The sequence below is a fragment of the Anabrus simplex genome, chromosome 1 (assembly GCF_040414725.1).
Source record: "Anabrus simplex isolate iqAnaSimp1 chromosome 1, ASM4041472v1, whole genome shotgun sequence".
Lineage (NCBI taxonomy): Eukaryota > Metazoa > Arthropoda > Insecta > Orthoptera > Tettigoniidae > Anabrus > Anabrus simplex.
This window is the reverse complement of record NC_090265.1, coordinates 296,038,684-296,057,490: the sequence shown is the minus strand read 5'-3', so window position 1 is coordinate 296,057,490 and position 18,807 is coordinate 296,038,684. Positions and strand designations below refer to the sequence as shown.

The window sequence follows — 18,807 nt, the reverse complement described above, 5'->3', positions numbered from 1 at the left end:
TTTTGAACCACCTGCAGCGAATTGTGCTTTCATAACAAGATCGTTTCTTCTGATATTGAATATCGTATCTACCTGTCACGTCATACTCATTGATAACTGTCGGGCTCAGACGGAACAGCTCTGTGTTTCTTAGTTCATCTTGATAGGTTTGATCCTGGATTAGTCCGATTGTATTTGAAGATACTCATATGTGCCAGCCTCGTGTCGATAGATTTACTAGCGTGTAAAAGAACTCCTGTGCACAAAAATGCGGCGCATTCACTTCTAAGAACGCGAAAATGTATTTTGTGGGGCGTGTATCCAATAACAGTATTGTCAATAATTCGAAACTGTACCAATTTTGCACTGACAGTGAGTCCGTATCCCTCTATTAAGTGAAAAGCGTTAAATACCTTTTATCTATATAAATACAATTATAATTTTTCTGCAAACTTATATTTTTGTGCCATATTTCTGCCGCGGATCAAGTATACATGAATCGAAAATAGATTCAGGCCGATGTTTGTTTGTCTGTTCTCTGTGTGGTATGTGTTTATTTGTTAAAATATCACGGGCTTCAGAGAATTTCTCAAAATACAGTATTAAATTTGATGGATAGACAGGATGTACACGATGTTACACAGAAAACTCTCGATTTAACGAACTATTAGGGGCTACGGTTGAACGGAAAACCCTAATAGACAATTATATCGCGAATTAGGAATTATAGTGACAATAAAATTCTTTCAGTGGTATTAATATACATTAGCACGAACAGTTTTCTTTACATACTATTTTATAGTAGATTCGGCTTGAAATGAAGCATCAGTTTCCAATTGCTATGGACTTGTATTCTATTTCTTGATAATTATGGATCAAAATCCGCTTAATACAGTTAGTTCACCTTTCACTACATTAAATATTATAGTTAAACCTATTAGGTGTTTATACCTCTTTTTCCCAAACTGTCGCAGGATGTCATGAGGCATATATGAATGAGATGATGTTTTCCATGTGTTCTATAACCAGTGACTGTCTCGGTCCAGCTGAAATCGCTTCATTATCATCATCGTTTCTTCTTCGACATCATCAGCTCTCTGATCGTCCCGTAGAACATTTTCAGAAATCTCCAACTGGCTTAGAATTTGGTAGCCTGAGTCACCTTCGACGATATCTAGCTATTATTTAATGTCATATTTACTGCAATTATCACCAGTTTGCTTCAAAGTTTCGCAAAAGTCAGAGGTTTCAAAATCGCATTCTGGTTCATTTCCCCTTAATAATTATTTTAAAAATATATTCATTTTCTCTATTTATCTAATTATATATGTTATATCTTAAGTCCATTGAATCGAGAGTTTTCTGCATAAAATATGCATTAATACATCGTCGCATACCGATGAAAGTTTACTTTTAGAAATTCGCCTGTTGACAGTACAAGTGCTCAGTGTAGCTGAGTTGTACCTTTTACTTTGTAAATATACTTTTTAAAATATCGCAGGGAGGGGTCAAAATAAGGCATGTCAAATATTTTGTTAATATCAGTTGGATTGATAAGCTGTAAGCAACAAATGCTGTGCAAAAATTCAATGTTTATATTCTATAAATTTACTGTACGACGAAAAATAAAACGGATATTCGTATTTATTTCACTCTTCACAAATTTGCAAATATCTCCACAAATAGATGCTGTACACAACTAAATTTGTTGAAAATGCAATTTTCGATGTTTTTGTATCATATGCAATTTTACCGCACAAGTTATGACCAGAAGGATATCGATGAGCTTAGATTTTCTGAGTTTAAAAATGTATTATACAGTTATTTCTTTTTTAAATTTGTCCTCGGGTGGAAATGTAACATTTGGGCATTTGACAAGGGCCTCCATGAAAACAACAGTTGTATCTAATTAGCTTCTCTTGTCAACCATACGGTTGTAAAGTTTTTAAATAATAGCCATTTAATTATTTATTTTGATTCAGACTTTTACATCCTGTAGAGTACGCTCGATTGATTTTAACCACCTTTTACTTTCCCGAGATGTGTGATTTCATTTATCTTGAGTGATTCACTTTTAATGAAATTTATACAGAAACCGCTTAGCACACACACACCAGAAACTTTGTACACAGTACGAACCTTGTCACTGATTTCTTCCTCACTAGTATATTCACAATCTTCTTCCACACTCTCGAGGAAAAATTTCAATAATTGATTTTCCCCCAAGTCGAAGTTAACTTTAGTGACGCGTGGGCGCCCTCAGCTGCTGTGCTGCTGCTGGTAGGGACACAGTATGTTCGTTATTTATCGCTTGCCGCTTTTCTTCGGACCTGGATTACCTTGGGCTTGGTCTCTCGGGAGCCACAAGGATTTGTACCGCATGCAACATGGCTGACCCGCTCTTGCAGGCGATATTACGCTACTGGCATTTTCTCACTGCAGAAATACAGTACATGGCACTACATTTATTCCCTCCTTGAATCATACCTAGATCACACCTCTAATCTTTAGTCTTGAGGTGGACGGTGATATCTCCTGATATCTAGCTGAAGTGGAAATGAAAGCTTACTAGCTTTGTAACGGATGTAAGTTAATTAGGAAGTAAATACCCTAGTGTTCTATACATTTTCAAATGTATTATTTATGTATATCATTGCAATACATTAAAATGAATATAACCGATCGAGTTAGGTGCATAAACGATTCGAGCACAGTAGACTTCCATTCAGGACAGGGTGAATTTGAATCCTTTCGTCGGCAGCCATGTGGTTTCCCATTTTCACATCAGGCAAATTTATGGTCTGTTTATTAAGGCTTTGGTCACTGTATTCCCAATCCTAGCTCCTTTTCATCATAAGTTGCATCGTGTGACGTTCAACCACTTGCGAAATGTCTACAAAAAGACAGACATCAGTGTAATGTTATTTTACTCTTTCTTTATGTTTTCATTTGTAATCCAAAGAAAAGAATAATCAATGGATATAATATTAGCAAATAACAGCCAATTCGTCACGTATACAAAACTTCCTGCTTTACTGCTTGTCCGTTTGGCGAGGCTGGACAGGTGTGGAGTCGTGATTATGTTATGTACACTCCTTATCACATTATTCTTAGGTAAATATTATCTTTTTATGAGGCTTATCGAAAACTTTACATCGTAACACAAGAGTTCAGGATGTCCTGGCTATTCACTTGCAAGATGATAGTGTATACCAGACAGAGGCACCCTCAGATCCCCTTATTTTGACTGGTGGTGAATCTGGTGATACTGATGAGGGGAAGATTCCTCACAAACTAAACACACGATATCTTCTTGCTGATGAGGAACACAATTTTTAAGTATGGGAGCAGAGACCGAACCTAGGAACATTGGTTGAAAGATGAAAGAACTCCTAATTTTGATGGCATTTTTAGAATACCATGTTGGTCATTACTGAGAAAAAGTTTTATTTTTATTTTTCGTCAGTTGTTGTTTGATGAAGCCAACAAATGAGCAATTTTCAAACATTCTCCGAACCTCACTATTACTATGGAAGAGGTGTTTTCTCAGTATTCTAGTGATGAGCAGTTAACAATATCTGTCAACCAATCGCTCTTTGTCAGTGAGTAGCAGAATTTTGGCTTCCGGAATCCTCAAGAGAGAATATTATTATTATTATTATTATTATTATTATTATTATTATTATTATTATTATTATTATTATTATTAAATGACAACAGTGAGAAAAATTCTGACTAACGAAAGTGTAAAGTGTACTTCAGGAGTCTCCTCAACTGTGAAGAATCCAATGACCTGTTCGAGTTCCAGATTCTAGTTACTTCAAACTTAAACTAATCTATTATCTCACTTTACTCAGTGCTGTTAAAGGATCTTGTACTTATCCCAAGTATCAACTGCCTAAATTCCAGCTCCATGGCTAAATGGTTACCGATCTGGCCTTTGGTCCAAGGGGTCCCAGGTGGATCTGGGATTTTAACCTTAATCGGCAATTCCCCTGGCTTGGGGCCTGGGTGTTTGTGTCGCCTTCATTAATCAGAACTCATCCACACAGACTCGCAGGTCGGTTGCAGGGCGTCGACTCTAAAGACTTGTACCAGACCTTTACGAAAGCCATAGGTCTACGCTATTATTATTATTATTATTATTATTATTATTATTATTATTATTATTATTATTATTATTATTATTATTCACAAATGATTACTCATGTGCTTTGTTTTATTAGTAGCCCGACATCTTTGCTGAATACCCAACGTTAAGGCCTTCGGTTCATAGGGTCCCTGGTTTGATTCCCGGGCAGGTCGGAGATTTTAATCGCGTCTGTTAATTCCTCTGGCTCCGGGCCTGGGTGTTTGTGTTTGTCCCAACACCCTTCTCTTCAAATTCAGACAACACACCAAACTACCAACCACCAACGAAACACGCAATTGTGAAACATCCCTCCACATAGGGTAGGAGTCAGGAAGGACATCTGGTATTAAAATAGGGCCAAATCATCATGTGCGACATAGTTCACACAAGCGACCCCACAGGTAAGGGAAAAGCGGAATAATAACAATAAGTTATTTTTATTAATATTATAAAAATATTTACAATTTGGTTATAATTATTACTACTATTATTATTTAATTCTAAAGGATAATTACTATTTGCTCTAACACTTTAAAATGCGCAAATAGAATAAGTAAACATGTAAACAGGCCTATTTTTCACACTCTTAAATTCTGCTTAACTATGACCACGGGAGAGTACACGTATGCGGCAGCTTGTCCATCCGCAACGTTATGTGGGTATATATTATTCAAGGCGTTCTAAATGGAGATACAAATGGACTGTTGTCCCCAACAAATAATTACGTATATTTGTCTGGCCCCTTGGTTGGAAGATCAGTGTAGTGGCCTTCAGTTGAGAGGGCTCCGGGTTCTACTCCCCGTCGTGCAGGGTATTTTAACCGCGTCTAGCTCGAGGTCTGGGTGTTAATGTTCGTCTTAATACACATCCTCATTTATATACAACACATCACACTACAAACCACCACATAAACACGCTTTGTTGAATACAATCCTCGACGTAGGGTTAGCGTCAGGAATATCCGTCCGTAAAACCAGTCCTGACCTCAAGTAACTGGGAAAAGGCCAGGAAGGATAATTTTATACAATAACATACATCACAGTAACACGATAGAATGATTTAACACACTAACCAAAACTTTAAGCTATTGATACCGGACATAGTCGTCGTAGGTGGATAGCTATTACCACAAGCTCAATTCTCCATGATCTTTGATCTTTATACACCATATTGACGACGTAAATGTACCCCTTCTGACTCACAAAAGAGAATATTGAACATCGGCTTCAACGGGTACAATTTAGGTCTCTAAGGACCGACCTCACCGGAAAGCAGAAGAAGCATGTGATCATTTTAGAGAGAGAAGGTGACCTAATAACCTCAGGATGATATAGCTTTGGGAGAAAACAATCCTTTGAAAATCCTGCTGGTTGGTGGGTATATATAATGGCTCGAGGAATCCTTGGAAAGCCCACGCTAACACTTTCTCGGTGATACACGAGACGCTGCTGCTATTCATTCACTTACGAGCACAGCGCTTAAACTGCAGCGTACCCAGCTTACGGCCACCACGAGTAGCAGGCTGAAGTTACATAGACAGATTTTATTAAATACTATAATGGTAATTACACTAATAATAATAATAGTAATAATAATAATATTTAACGACCTTTCAACTGCAATGATTTTTAAAAGATGTTAAACTGTTGAAAATTTGCTATAAAAAAGAGTACTAATTTGATAAATTCCAAAAATCTGTCTAAACGGGTTTCTCACATTTAAGAACCCTTAAAGGCCAGTCGACTTGGCTGTATTTGAGACCACTACCGTACCTTAAACAAAGAAATGAACAATTAACCAACTACAGTATGCAGTTAGTATATTATGCTGGTGGCCATGATCGTTAAGGCGCTGAAGTCTAGAAAAAAACGGTCTAACACCGAGGTTAGCCGGTTCGAGTCCCGTTGGTCGAAAAAAATTTTCACCATCAGAATGTTGGCCGGCAGGGTAGGGGAGGTGGTGGTATACAATTTCTAATCACTAGATTGCGTGCCAAAAGCCTGGATTAAATTCCAAACCTCTCCGCAGTGCTCATATGGAGTGAGGGCATATGACGCTGTTGATGGTGATTCGTCCGTCGGATGGAGACGTTAAGCCTTGAGCAGACCCCTTGGTGCTATTCGACAGGAGTAGGCTATGTGCCGGCACCGGGTTTCACCCTCTCCCTACTATCATATATCACGTCATTCATTTCATCTCTCATTAACTCCTCTGATGAGGTTGACGTCAGGAAGGGCATCCGGTCATAAAAAACCGGCACGACAAATTCATCTCACCTCATACCCGACCCCGTAGGGAAACGGGACAAGGGTTGGACAAACATTGTTGCTTTAATATGCAGAAAACACCAATGAACCAGCAGAATATAAACAACGCTGTTAACACCCTGACGGAAGCACCGTTGAAAATGTAGGTATCTTCCATAAATATTATTATTAAAACACAGCGGATGAGCAGAATAAAGCGGAACCGCTCCGTCCTATGCACGGGAATTCCTGAGTGAGTGATTTGGGGAGTGATGAAATACAGTGCCGGGTGTAGGCCATGCTACCGCTCCAGGTTTCAGTCTTTGTTCAACGTTTGCAAACTTGGCACTTGTTTCGTTGGTGACATTATTACAGTGTGTGAATTCAGTGAAATAGCTCAGGTGATTCAAGTCAGGTATCGGTATTCTGCCCCCCAACGAGTATTCATTTATGATGCATACGTCCATACAGAAAGTGAGAGGGCCATACCTGATGTTCAAGTTACAGGTCGGAATTCAATTCATAGATTAGTAAATAAATTACGTAAGACATGAAATCTTCTTGATAATAAACGTAATGAACACCTTCAGCACTCACACAAGAAACTGTAGGTAACATTGGTAACGTTCTGGAAAGGTCTTCTACAAAATCACTTCGACGACTTGCTCAGGAAACGGAAATTTCCAATAGCTCTGTTCGAACGGGTAAAAAGTTACTGAAGTTAAAGCCGTATAAATTAACTGTAGTAAACAGGGTGAGTCCGCCTCTGTGGTGTAGTGGTTAGTGTGATTAGCTGCCACCCCAGGAGGCCCGGGTTCGATTCCCGGCTCTGCCACGAAATTTGAAAAGTGGTACGAGGGCTGGAACGGTGTCCACTCAGCCTCGGGAGGTCAACTGAGTAGAGGTGGGTTCGATTCCCACCTCAGCCATCCTGGAAGTCGTTTTCCGTGGTTTCCCCACTTCTCCTCCAGGCGAATGCCGGGATGGTACCTAACTTAAGGCCACGGCCGCTTCCTTCCCTCTTCCTTGCCTATCCCTTCCAATCTTCCCATCCCTCCACAAGGCCCCTGTTCAGCATAGCAGTTGAGGCCGCCTGGGCGAGGTACTGGTCATACTCCCCAGTTGTATCCCCCGACCAAGAGTCTGAAACTCCAGGACACTGCCCTTGAGGCGGTAGAGGTGGGATCCCTCGCTTAGTCCGAGGGAAAAACCGAACCTGGAGGGTAAACAGATGATGATGATGATGATGAAACAGGGTGAACCTGCGTTACGAATGCCAGTTTGTGAATGGGTTTTGAATGCCGTATATGATGGAGAAATTGACATTAATCACGGTTTCGAAAAATTGTTGCAATATCTCAGAGGGAATTGCAGAGGGTAATGAACAATTTCCTAAGCAGTTGCCAGAAAGGCTTAAATAACGAAGAGAGGCAGTTTCAACATCTGGCATGATATGCATGTATGTATGTATGTATGTTGGGTATTCAGCCCGAAGGCTGGTTTGATCCTCCAGAGTTCCACCAACAGCTATCATATATAGCCTACGCGTTACTGAAGAGATATACTAGGAAAATGAGGAGTGAGGTAGTTTCCCGTTGCTTTCTTCACTGAGCCAGAAGTTGCTATTACATACCAGTCTTCCAGGCCCACTGTAATGCATGCACCAACCGACCCTATGAGTGGTATTTTCACACCATTCATAACAGGGACTGGCTGCATAAGGAATGGCACTACTAGCATCGCTCATACCTCGCTCACCTTCATATTGTCAAAGTCAAGGATGAGACTGAGACAGGACAATGAAAGTAACAAATTGATTCTGGCCCATACCAGAAGACATAGTGCACTGTAAATGCTATATCTCGCCAGCAAAGGCATGGCGTTATATATGTGAGTAAATTTATTTTTCTGTTGTTTTGTGTTGCTTGTTTGTTTATTGGACATAGCTTACGCGACAATATACTTACTGCGGACCTCCTGTCACGCACACACCACCCGTGTGTATGCTGCGCTGCCGAGCTGTGGGACTGGTTCCGCTTTATGTTGCTCATCCTGTATATCTCATGGCTCAGACTGTCATTCGTCACTTCGTCTTTGTTTGGGGTACATAAAGGATCCTAAGGTATGGGCTAAGCTACTAAATGAGATAACCAGACTTATTTTGAAAAATAAATTATATAAACTGTGAACTGAATATAATTGAAATTCTCTTGAAATAAACTAATACAATTTTAATTGAATGAAATTTGCATTAAATGTGAGTCAAAACATTAACAAAAGCTTACAGTTATTGTGCTACTTGACCAACCTAACCTCGTCCGGCTCCATGGCTAAATGGTTAGCGTGCTGGTCTTTTGTCACAGGGGTGCCGGCAGGATCGGGAATTTTAACCTTAATTGGTTAATTTCGCTGGCACGGGGGCTGGGTGTATGTGTCGTCTTCATCATCATTTCATCCTCATCACGACGCGTAGGTTGCCTACGGGGGTCAAATCAAAAAGACCTGTATCTGGCGAGCCGAACTTGTCCTCGGACACTTCCGGCACTAAAAGCCATACGCCATTTCATTTCATTTTAACGTAACCTCACTCTAAACTTGAAATCAATAAATTTATAACACATTATTCTCAGTGAAAAACAAATAACTAGATTAATTACTCACAAATAGATTAATTGATTAATTTTAAATTAATTAAATGAGAATTTTGAATCAATGTTGAATTACATTAAATAAAGCTTATCCAAAATATCAAATGTTAAACTAACGTAATGAAGCACACATAATTTATATGCTCGATAGTCCTCAACTGGTTTCACAAGAACAATCCATCTACACATCGAAATCTGGACCTTCCACTAAACTGGTCCTGTTTGAACTTTCGTGGCTTAAAACTTTACTTTCACCGGGCGAGTTGGCCGTGCGCGTAGAGGCGTGCGGCTGTGAGCTTGCATCCGGGAGATAGTAGGTTCGAATCCCACTATCGCCAGCCCTGAAAATGGTTTTCCGTGGTTTCCCATTTTCACACCAGGCAAATGCTGGGGCTGTACCTTAATTAAGGCCACGGCCGATTCCTTCCAACTCCTAGGCCTTTCCTATCCCACCGTCGCCATAAGACCTATCTGTGTCGGTGCGACGTAAAGCCCCTAGCAAAAAAAAAACTTTACTTTCTGTCAATATATATCTCGCTCGAACCAATCATTTCCCCGTATGTGAAACAGCATCAAATGCCTCATAAACACAGTTGCGAAAGTAAGTCTACCTACATTGAGAGATGCAGCTAAAATGTCTTATCTCTAACAATTTGGAATACATCACGAAACAATCTCATTAAAAAGTGCTTGACATAGGAAACTGTACATCATAATATTTACCTATTTACATATTGCGCACCTTCAAATACTAGCGGACTGAACTATGATTGAACCCGTCAACTTGACGTGTGGATTGTTAATGTAATGTGATGTGGGGATATGGAGGTACGTATGAATACAACCGGGCTGAGTGGCTGAGACGGTTGAGGCGCAGGCCTTCTGACCCCAACTTGGCAGGTTCGATCTGGGCTTAGTCCGGTAGTATTTGAAGCTGCTCAAATACGGCAGTCTCATGTTGGTAGATACTGCCACGTAAAAGAACTCTCGCGGGATTAAATTACGGCACCTCGGCGTCTACGAAAACCGTAGAAGTAGTTACTGGGACGTAAAGCAAATAACATTATTTTTTTTTATTTTTTTTTTTTGCTAGTTGTTTTACGTCGCACCGACACAGATAGGTCTTATGGCGACGATGGGACAGGGAAGGGCTAGGAGTGGGAAGGAAGCGGCCGTGGCCTTAATTAAGGTACAGCCCCAGCATTTGCCTGGTGTGAAAATGGGAAACCACGGAAAACCATTTTCAGGGCTGCCGACAGTGGGGTTCGAACCTACTATCTCCCGAATACTGGACACTGGCCGCACTTAAGCGACTGCAGGTATCGAGCTCGGTTTATTATTTATTAAAATCATAAACATAGATAGTAGGACTTCAAACCAATAAGATTATTATTAGTTTATATTGTTATTATCATTATTTGAAACTTTCAGTACCACGGACTTCAGGATCTTACCGGCTATTTTGAATTAAGGGACTAAGGGAAGTAAGCACTATCATCTATATGATACTGGGCCACTTAAAAAGTGAGATTTCTTGTTGACTTGGGGGAAACGATCGAAGGTTGAATATATCAATAGCAATCTAGCAGTGATTATATCCATATATCTCGCTTGAACCAATCATTTCCCCGTATGTGAAACAGTATCAAATGCCTCATAAACAGAGTTAGGAAAGTAAGTCTACCTACATTGAGAGATACAGCTTCTCTAACAATTTGGAATACATCACGAAACAATCTCATTAAAAAGTGCTTGACATAGGAAACTGTACATCGTAATATTTACCTGTTCCCTCTACGATAAAAATAAAGATGTAAAAATGATCTCTCTTCTTTTGAAATCGGAGATTTATCTTGTTAGACAGGTTTATCTGTAACTATACGCTGCAAGCACACTGAGAGAGCTTTAAGCAATTTATCAATTCCTTTGCGAGATATTGAATTATTTGAACAGGATCACGGATTTCGCATTCTCTAGAATGTATCAGACATACAGTATTGACAAAATATTGCCTGAAGTGGAGGGTGTTCTGAGCTCTTTCACCGTATATTGGGATGTTGTACAAGTATTTAGAATCATGCTGTAGTCCAGGATACCTTGATGTTTTCTAAATCCTTATCTACAGTTCCAAATGACAGGGAGGTATGATTTTGCTTGTCGTATACCAACCCACGCACATACAGCCCAGTAATGTTCAAATTAATATCATTTCCTTGAAAACCAATTTCTCGTAAATAACTTAATAAATAGGTCTTAAAAGTGTTCCTCAGTTTCCTATCATTGCCTTTTGTATGTTCTTCCGTTAATTTACAAACATTGAAAGGACTTCTTCGTCTTCATCTATTAACCCTCCTGGGTCTGTTTTTCCTTCGGACTCAGCGAGGGATCCCACTTCTACCGCCTCAAGGGCAGTGTCCTGGAGCTTCATACTCTGAGTCGGGGATCCAACTGGGGAGGATGACAAGTATCTCGCCCAGGCGGCCTCACCTGCTATGCTAAACAGGGGCCTTGTGGGGGGATGGGAAGTTTGGAAGGGATAGACAAGGAAGAGGGAAGGAAGCGGCCGTGGCCTTAAGTTAGGTACCATCCCGGCATTTGCCTGGAGGATAAGTGGGAAGCCACGGAAAACCACTTCCAGGATGGCTGAGGAGGGAATCAAATCCCCCTCTACTCAGTTGACCTCCCGAGGCTGAGTGGACCCCGTTCCAACCCTCCTACCACTTTTCAGATTTCGTGGTAGAGCCGGGAATCGAACCCGATCCTCCGGGGGTGGCAGCTAATCACACCATTGAAAGGACACTGATTCTTATTCAAATATATATTCCCATGCTGTAGATTATATTTGGTCCTAAATTTTCTAATATCTATTGTGAAGTAAATAATCTGTCAAAACTACTAGCCTATTTTGCCACGAAACGTAGTCAGGTTTACTCTCCGGTTAACAATAACAAAACTCGTCTTTAGCAATAAACATTATCACAACTGATGTATCTCTTCATTATCTGTCATTCAAATGTAAGTCCAGCGAAAATTAAATAATACATCGTTACGCTTACATGTTTAACTTGTTTTTCTCATTGGAAATAAATAGTAAGTTTACTTTTCCAAAAGTTAATTATTACAATAATGTCGTCCGGCTCCATGGCTAAATAGTTATCGTGCTGGCCTTTGGTCACAGGGGTCCCGGGTTCGATTCCCGGCAGGGTCGGGAATTTTAATCATAATTGGTTAATTTCGCAGGCACTGGGGCTGGGTGTATGTGACGTCTTCATCATCATTTCAACCTCACCATGACGCGCAGGTCGCCTGCGGGGGTCAAGTCAAAAGACCTGCATTTGGTGAGCCGAACATGTCCTCGGACACTCCCGGCACTAAAAGTCATACGCCATTTCATTTCACAATAATGTCACTTGTTTCTCATACTACTAACTACTTTTTAGTTAAGTGCTGACAGGTTTTCATAAATAGTTATTCTATCTTTTTTGATATTTTGCTTTACGTCGCACCGACACAGATAGGTCTTATGGCAACGATGGGATAGGAAAGGTCTAAGAATGGGATGGAAGCAGACGTACCCTTCACTACGGTACAGGCCCAGCATTTGCCCGGTGTTAAAATGGGAAAACGCGGAAAACCACCTTCAGGACTGCCGACAGTGGGGTTCGAACCCACTATCTCCCGGATGCAAGCTCAAAGCTGCGCATCCCTAACCCGACGGCCAGCTGGCCCCGTAGATAAATAATTAACACGGATGTTTTGCAATTAAGACTGTTATGACTTGCCAAGGAAAAAGAAAAGTCTGAAAAAGATAAAATGGACCTTTACAGTTAACTCGAGTAATTCAAGTTTATATTTGCTTACTTTATGGTTTGTTCGTTTTGTGTTTATTTGTATGCATGTCCGTTGAATTTTACATATGCTCGGGCTTATGTTTATTTGATTTTTCGTTTGTATGTTTGATTAATTGTTTGTGATCAGTTTATCTATTTCTTTATTGGTTGATTGAATTTATGTACTCCGTTAGTTAATTTGATTTATTTATTTATTTATTTATTTATTTATTTATTTATTTATTTATTTATTTATTTATTTATTTATTTATTGTAAATAAATGGTAGAGATGGTAGTCTTAATCCCTGCACTAGAATTCTGTGTAAGACGATAACATTCGAATGTTCCAGGAGAAAAGCTGCTGGAAGGAACTAAGTACGTGATGGAGGAGGCCATGTTATCCGACTACGCGCTTCTGATGAACCTCACCATTCGTAACCTGGAGAAGAGGGACTTCGGCGGCTATGTCTGCTCCTCGGTGAACGCACTGGGCAAAGTGGAAGGTGGAGTACGTCTGCAGGGTAAGATGATTTTTTAGTTTCTGTGGCAGTAAGTCAAGATATTTATTTTATATTTTCCTTAAATTTAAAGATACCTTTATGGCTAATGAAGAGCAAAATATATATTTTTAAAAAAACATGATCAATATTTTAAACTGTATTAGATGCATTAAGGCCTTCTGTGATGAGAGTTGCGAGTTCAAATCACAGCGCACTCGGTTGGCACTTAAGCCTACTACCCAGCCAGATTACCAGCAGGTACTGGAAAGCTACGTGGTCAGCATTACGACAGTCTCGTCCGTAGTGATCGGCATCTGTGACAGGCTCCACTGCCTCTCTTACAGCCATTTCCTCAGTTGGTCACACGATACTGAGTAAACTACGTTCTAGCGCTCAGTCCACAATTAAAATACATGAACGCGCAAGGAATCGAATCCAGGTCCTCCAAGTAAAAAGAACAAACGATACATCTACACCACGGGGCTCGTATTTAAAAGGTTTGGCGTTGTTCTATTATTATTATTATTATTATTATTATTATTATTATTATTATTATTATTATTATTATTATTATTATTATTATTACCCGGGTTCTTGGCTGATTGATCAGCGTTGAGCCCTTTGAATCAGGTTTCTTTTATCTGGATCTGAGGGCTGGTTTGAGGTGAACTCCGCCTACAATCAGGAGCTATCTAACGGTGAGATAGCGGCCCCGGTCTAAAACGGCCGGGATGATTCATTGTTCTGACTACATGACACCGCGTAATCTGCAGGCCTTTGGGCTGAGCAGTGGTCGCTTGATGGGCCATGGCCCTTCGGGGCTATGGCGCCATGAGGTTTGTTTGTGTTTTTGATGTATTGAATGTCGATTAAGTAATCATAAAACACTGCGTACAGCCACGGAAAGCTGGTGCTGTAAATCAAACGACACGCAGGAGTAGCAAGGCAAAGTAATGAGCTCCTTTAAGTTGCAGCAACACCAAGTGATAAGCGTCAGTGAGTTTAGTCTAAGTAGATAAATCAGACGAAACTTCGAAGATTTCTGACATGCATGTGTTCCTTGAGTAGTTAAAAATCAACAATGTACAGAAGTCTGGCTCCATGGCTAAATGGTTAGAGTGCTGGCCTTTGGTCACAGGGGTCACAGGGTTCGATTCCCGATTTTAACCATCATTGGTTCATTTCGCTGGCACGGGGACTAGGTGTATGTGTCGTCTTCATGATCATTTCATCCTCATCACGAAGCGCAGGTCCCCTACGGGAGTCAAGTCAAAAGCCCTGCACCTAGCGAGTCGAACATGTCCTCGGACATTCCCGGCACTAAGAGCCATACGCCATTTCATTTTTCAATGTACAGAACATATTTCCGTCTTGTAAATTAAAAAGAACCTATATGAATGTTTAGGTAATTTATTGAATATTATTAGAAACCAAACCCTGCAGCACACGCAGCTCTTTTGAGGCTGATCTACCAGTTATAAATGCGTTATTATTATTATTATTATTATTATTATTATTATTATTATTATTATTATTATTATTATTATTATTATTATTATTATTATTATTATTATTATTATCGTTATTCGTACAGAAGACGAGATAGGTTAGGGAAGCCTTAAGCATATAAGTGAAACCAGTTCTACACGAATATAGTCGTGTATATATTTTATTATTTTCTTCTTTTTTTTTTCCTTGTTTTACGTCGCACCGACACAGATAGGTCTTATGGCGACGATGGGACAGGAAATGCCTAGGAATGGGAAGGAAGCGGTCGTAGCCTTAATTAAGGTACAGCCCCAGCATTTGCCTGGTGTGAAAATGGGAAACCACGGAAAACCATCTTCAGGGCTGCCGACAGTGGGATAGCTTTCGTTATGTTCCTTTCAAGGCAAAGTACTTACTTTATTCCTTTTAAACACATCAACCCTACCTGTCCTGTCATGAGTTCGCCTGTCATACACACTTTGCAAACCCATTACATGTGTACGAGGTGCTTACATGCCTGGTATCCGTTCTGTGGCTGAACTCACTCCCAGGAAACTACTAGCGCGTCAATATGCCCTTGCCCGACTTCACGCCGTCAGATGCGGCATGCAAAACCGCGCACGTTGTTCCTATTTATATTTCAAAAAGTAATTGTCCGATTTTGAAAATACTTGCATATTTGAACTTGTAAGTAGTTGAACTTTTAGGCCAGCTGTATGAATTTGTGCCATTCTATTTAAAAATATGGGGTTAATATCAATATCTCGGTTATTAATCACCCCATGAGACTAAGTAGCACGTTATTTTACAAGACCCTGGGTACCATTTACGAATATAAAAACAGAATGCCGAATCGTTTAGAAGTTATTTCCGTGTAGGTGAATAACCCTGTATATATATACTGTACATGTTTGTGCCTTCAAAGTCAGTCACCTCCGTACAGGCCATCAAGGCCCTTGAGGGGTGGAAGGTAAAGGCTTCCACTACCCGTAACCTCGGCACTTGATGGGGGAGAGTGGTCAGCTCTACGCCCAGCCGCCTTTGCCTCAAGGAATTAACCTGGTACTCATTTTTGGTGTAGGCTGAGTGAACCTCAGGGCCATGTGCACCGCCGGAAGTGGAAATCTTGTTTCTTAAATTTTACGACTTCTTGACGGGGATTCGAACCCACGTCCTTCCGGGCGAACCGAGCACGCCTTTACCGCCTCGTCCAGGCAGTCCCTTGTGCCTGCAAAGCATTAATCAAAATAATAGTAAAGAAAACTGACCCCCTTGATCTATTACTAATAAATAGTATTATTTGCTTTATTGCTTAACGTTTCTTCAATTGCACTAGACACCTAAGTAACCAAAGGTAGTCAATACTTTATCCCATTGGAGTTCTTTCACGTGTTGGAAGCCAATGACATAAAGACGTCGCGATTAATTACCTTCAAATGACGTCAACCAACATCCGATCTGCTCGGCCTGTCTTGGTAACAGAAGAACAGGGACTAACATAATGCGATCTATTACTGGACAGTTTCATTATTCTATGAAATTTAACATGATGTCACTTTTTGAAGTAAGAACAGACCCTAGGTTCGATTCCAGGCAAGTCTAAGAATTTTGATTGTGGACTAAGTGGTGAAACGGGCTTCAATCAGCATTGTGAGAACAATAAGCTGTTAATACGAGAGGCAATGGATCCTATCAAGAAAGCTAACCAATATGACAGTGAACGTCGTCACAATAATCATATGGCACAAAAATCCCTTAGCCAAGAAGCTACGTCGTATATGCTACGGGATTTATTACATCATATACGTACTTTCGTAGATATTTCCCACGTGTACACATAGCAAAATAAAGGAATTCATAACCCCACCTATTACTAAAGTGCAATATTCTTGAGAAAGAGTATGATGTATTTGGCGCAAGACTAAAACAGCTCAACTGCATTGGCAAATCGAACCAGTTGATTTGAGGGCAATTGTTTCCATGCGCTAGCCCACAACTTGCCGCACACAGGTATCGTTTAAATCAGTAAATAATCGACACTCAAAGCTAACTAACGTACAGTAATAGAATCTATAAAATAACATGTTGAGTGTGCAAGAATTAAATACATGCAGTATAATCTGCAGCATATACTCACGATTTTATATATCCTAAGAAGCACTTATCACATTGGTAGGCAGGCAGGTAACCTTAATAGTCGTTTACGCTTCCGAAAGGACGGTGACCATTCACTTTTTACAGGACACACGCAGATGGAAACAATCTCAGACAGAATTTACACACATAGTTTCACCTCACAATTTCTCACAACTTGTTTTCTAGTCTACGTAGTCCTTCGTAGAAATAACGACATGCAAAGGGTAAAACTCCCTTTATACTCAATTAATCATTAAATAAATAAGATATATATCGCATTGCAGAATCCCACAACTCGGAAAGCGGTACAGTTTGTGCTCTGTATCAAGGAACAATAACTGTTTCAGAACTTTCGTACAGTGCATTTGAAAAATTCGGGCTTGAAAGATATACGGTTTTCTCTCTACAGTCCAGCGGCGTGCATTGCTCGAACTTGAGATGGGTAACCAAGACGGAACAGCATGTGTCTTATCAATAAAATCCAACTGATGAGCCCACTGCCACAATGGGGCGAAACTCTGGTAATTTCATGCTTGAGAAGGGCTAGAAAGCTTCAATGTTTTTATCATTTTGCAATCGATGAAATTACATTATGATTTTATTTCTTGATATAAACGCCAAAGGCAGGCATTTATACAAGTGGCGGTACATACTTCCCCGGTGCTCCATCACTGCATTGTCCTACAAAGAAGGTTTGCAGGCACACTAGCCGCCAGCGTCTTGGAAAGTGTGGCAATCTAATTTATGAGCACACTGCCACACTGAGGCGAAACACTGGTGATTTCATTATTGAAAGCCCTAAAGATCTGTCTTTGATAACTTCTATTTTCTGTAACATACTTCTTTTTCCTTTCTTAATCTGTTTACCCTCCAGAGGTGGTTTTTCCGTCGGACTCAGCGAGGAATATCACCTCTAACGCCTCAAGGGCAGTGTCCTGGAGCTTCAGACTCTGAGTCGGGGGATACAACTGGGGAGGATGACCAGTACCCCGCCCAGGCGGCCTCACCTGCTATGCTGAACAGGGGCCTTGTGGGGGATTTGAAGATTCGAAGGGATAGACAAGGAAGAGGGAAGGAAGCGGCCGTGGCCTTAAGTTAGGTACCACACCGGCATTTGCCTGGAAGAGAAGTGGGGAAACCACGGAAAACCACTTCCAGGATGGCTGAGGTGGGAATCAAACCCACCTTTACTAAGTTGGCCTCCCGAGGCTGAGTAGGCCCCGTTATAGCCCTCGCGCCACTTTTCAAATTTCGTGACAGAGCCGGGAATCGAACCCAGGCCTCCAGGCACACTAACCACTACACCACAGAGGCGGACGTAACATACTTAATAACCAAATACATTATATTCTATTATATTCCAAGTATCTGATACCAGGAGTACGCATTGGCAATCCTGTTAACCTAGCGGCCAATAAGAACCAAGTGAGTGGTAATATTATTCACTCCCACCAAATCTGTAGAATTCTTTCTTGCGAACATCAAAATACATACCTTGTGATTTATTTGTTTAACATTGAATTGATTAATAACATATGATTATAATGATATTAAGTGACGTATTCGTTCAGGTATTGCCCATATACACACACATAACATAGTAAGGAGAACTCTTGCCGTGATCTATTAGATCTATTAGCCTACTAGAGCTTGTGATTTATCTAGTTTGCATGAGATCACTTTATAATAGATTAGAGCACGACTCCTTAGGAAATGATATCGGACGGAGAAGTGCTGGCACAGTCGTTTAAAACTTTCAATAGCTTCCAATATAAATCGTGTGGTGTAAATTGAGTTTGCGAGAGGCCGTACCGTACGGTTCCCTTTAAGGAATGAAATCAAAAGAG

At 40.4% G+C, this 18,807-nt stretch overlaps 1 protein-coding gene across 1 annotated transcript in view; it reads left to right on the top strand.

Moving 5' to 3' along the window:
• Positions 1-18,807, top strand: part of LOC136864453 (uncharacterized) — a 389,628-nt gene that overhangs the window by 295,323 nt on the left and 75,498 nt on the right. The window contains exon 7 of the mRNA XM_068226219.1: positions 13,187-13,357. Coding sequence (XP_068082320.1) covers positions 13,187-13,357 — 171 coding nt within the window. The remainder of the gene's footprint in view (positions 1-13,186; positions 13,358-18,807) is intronic.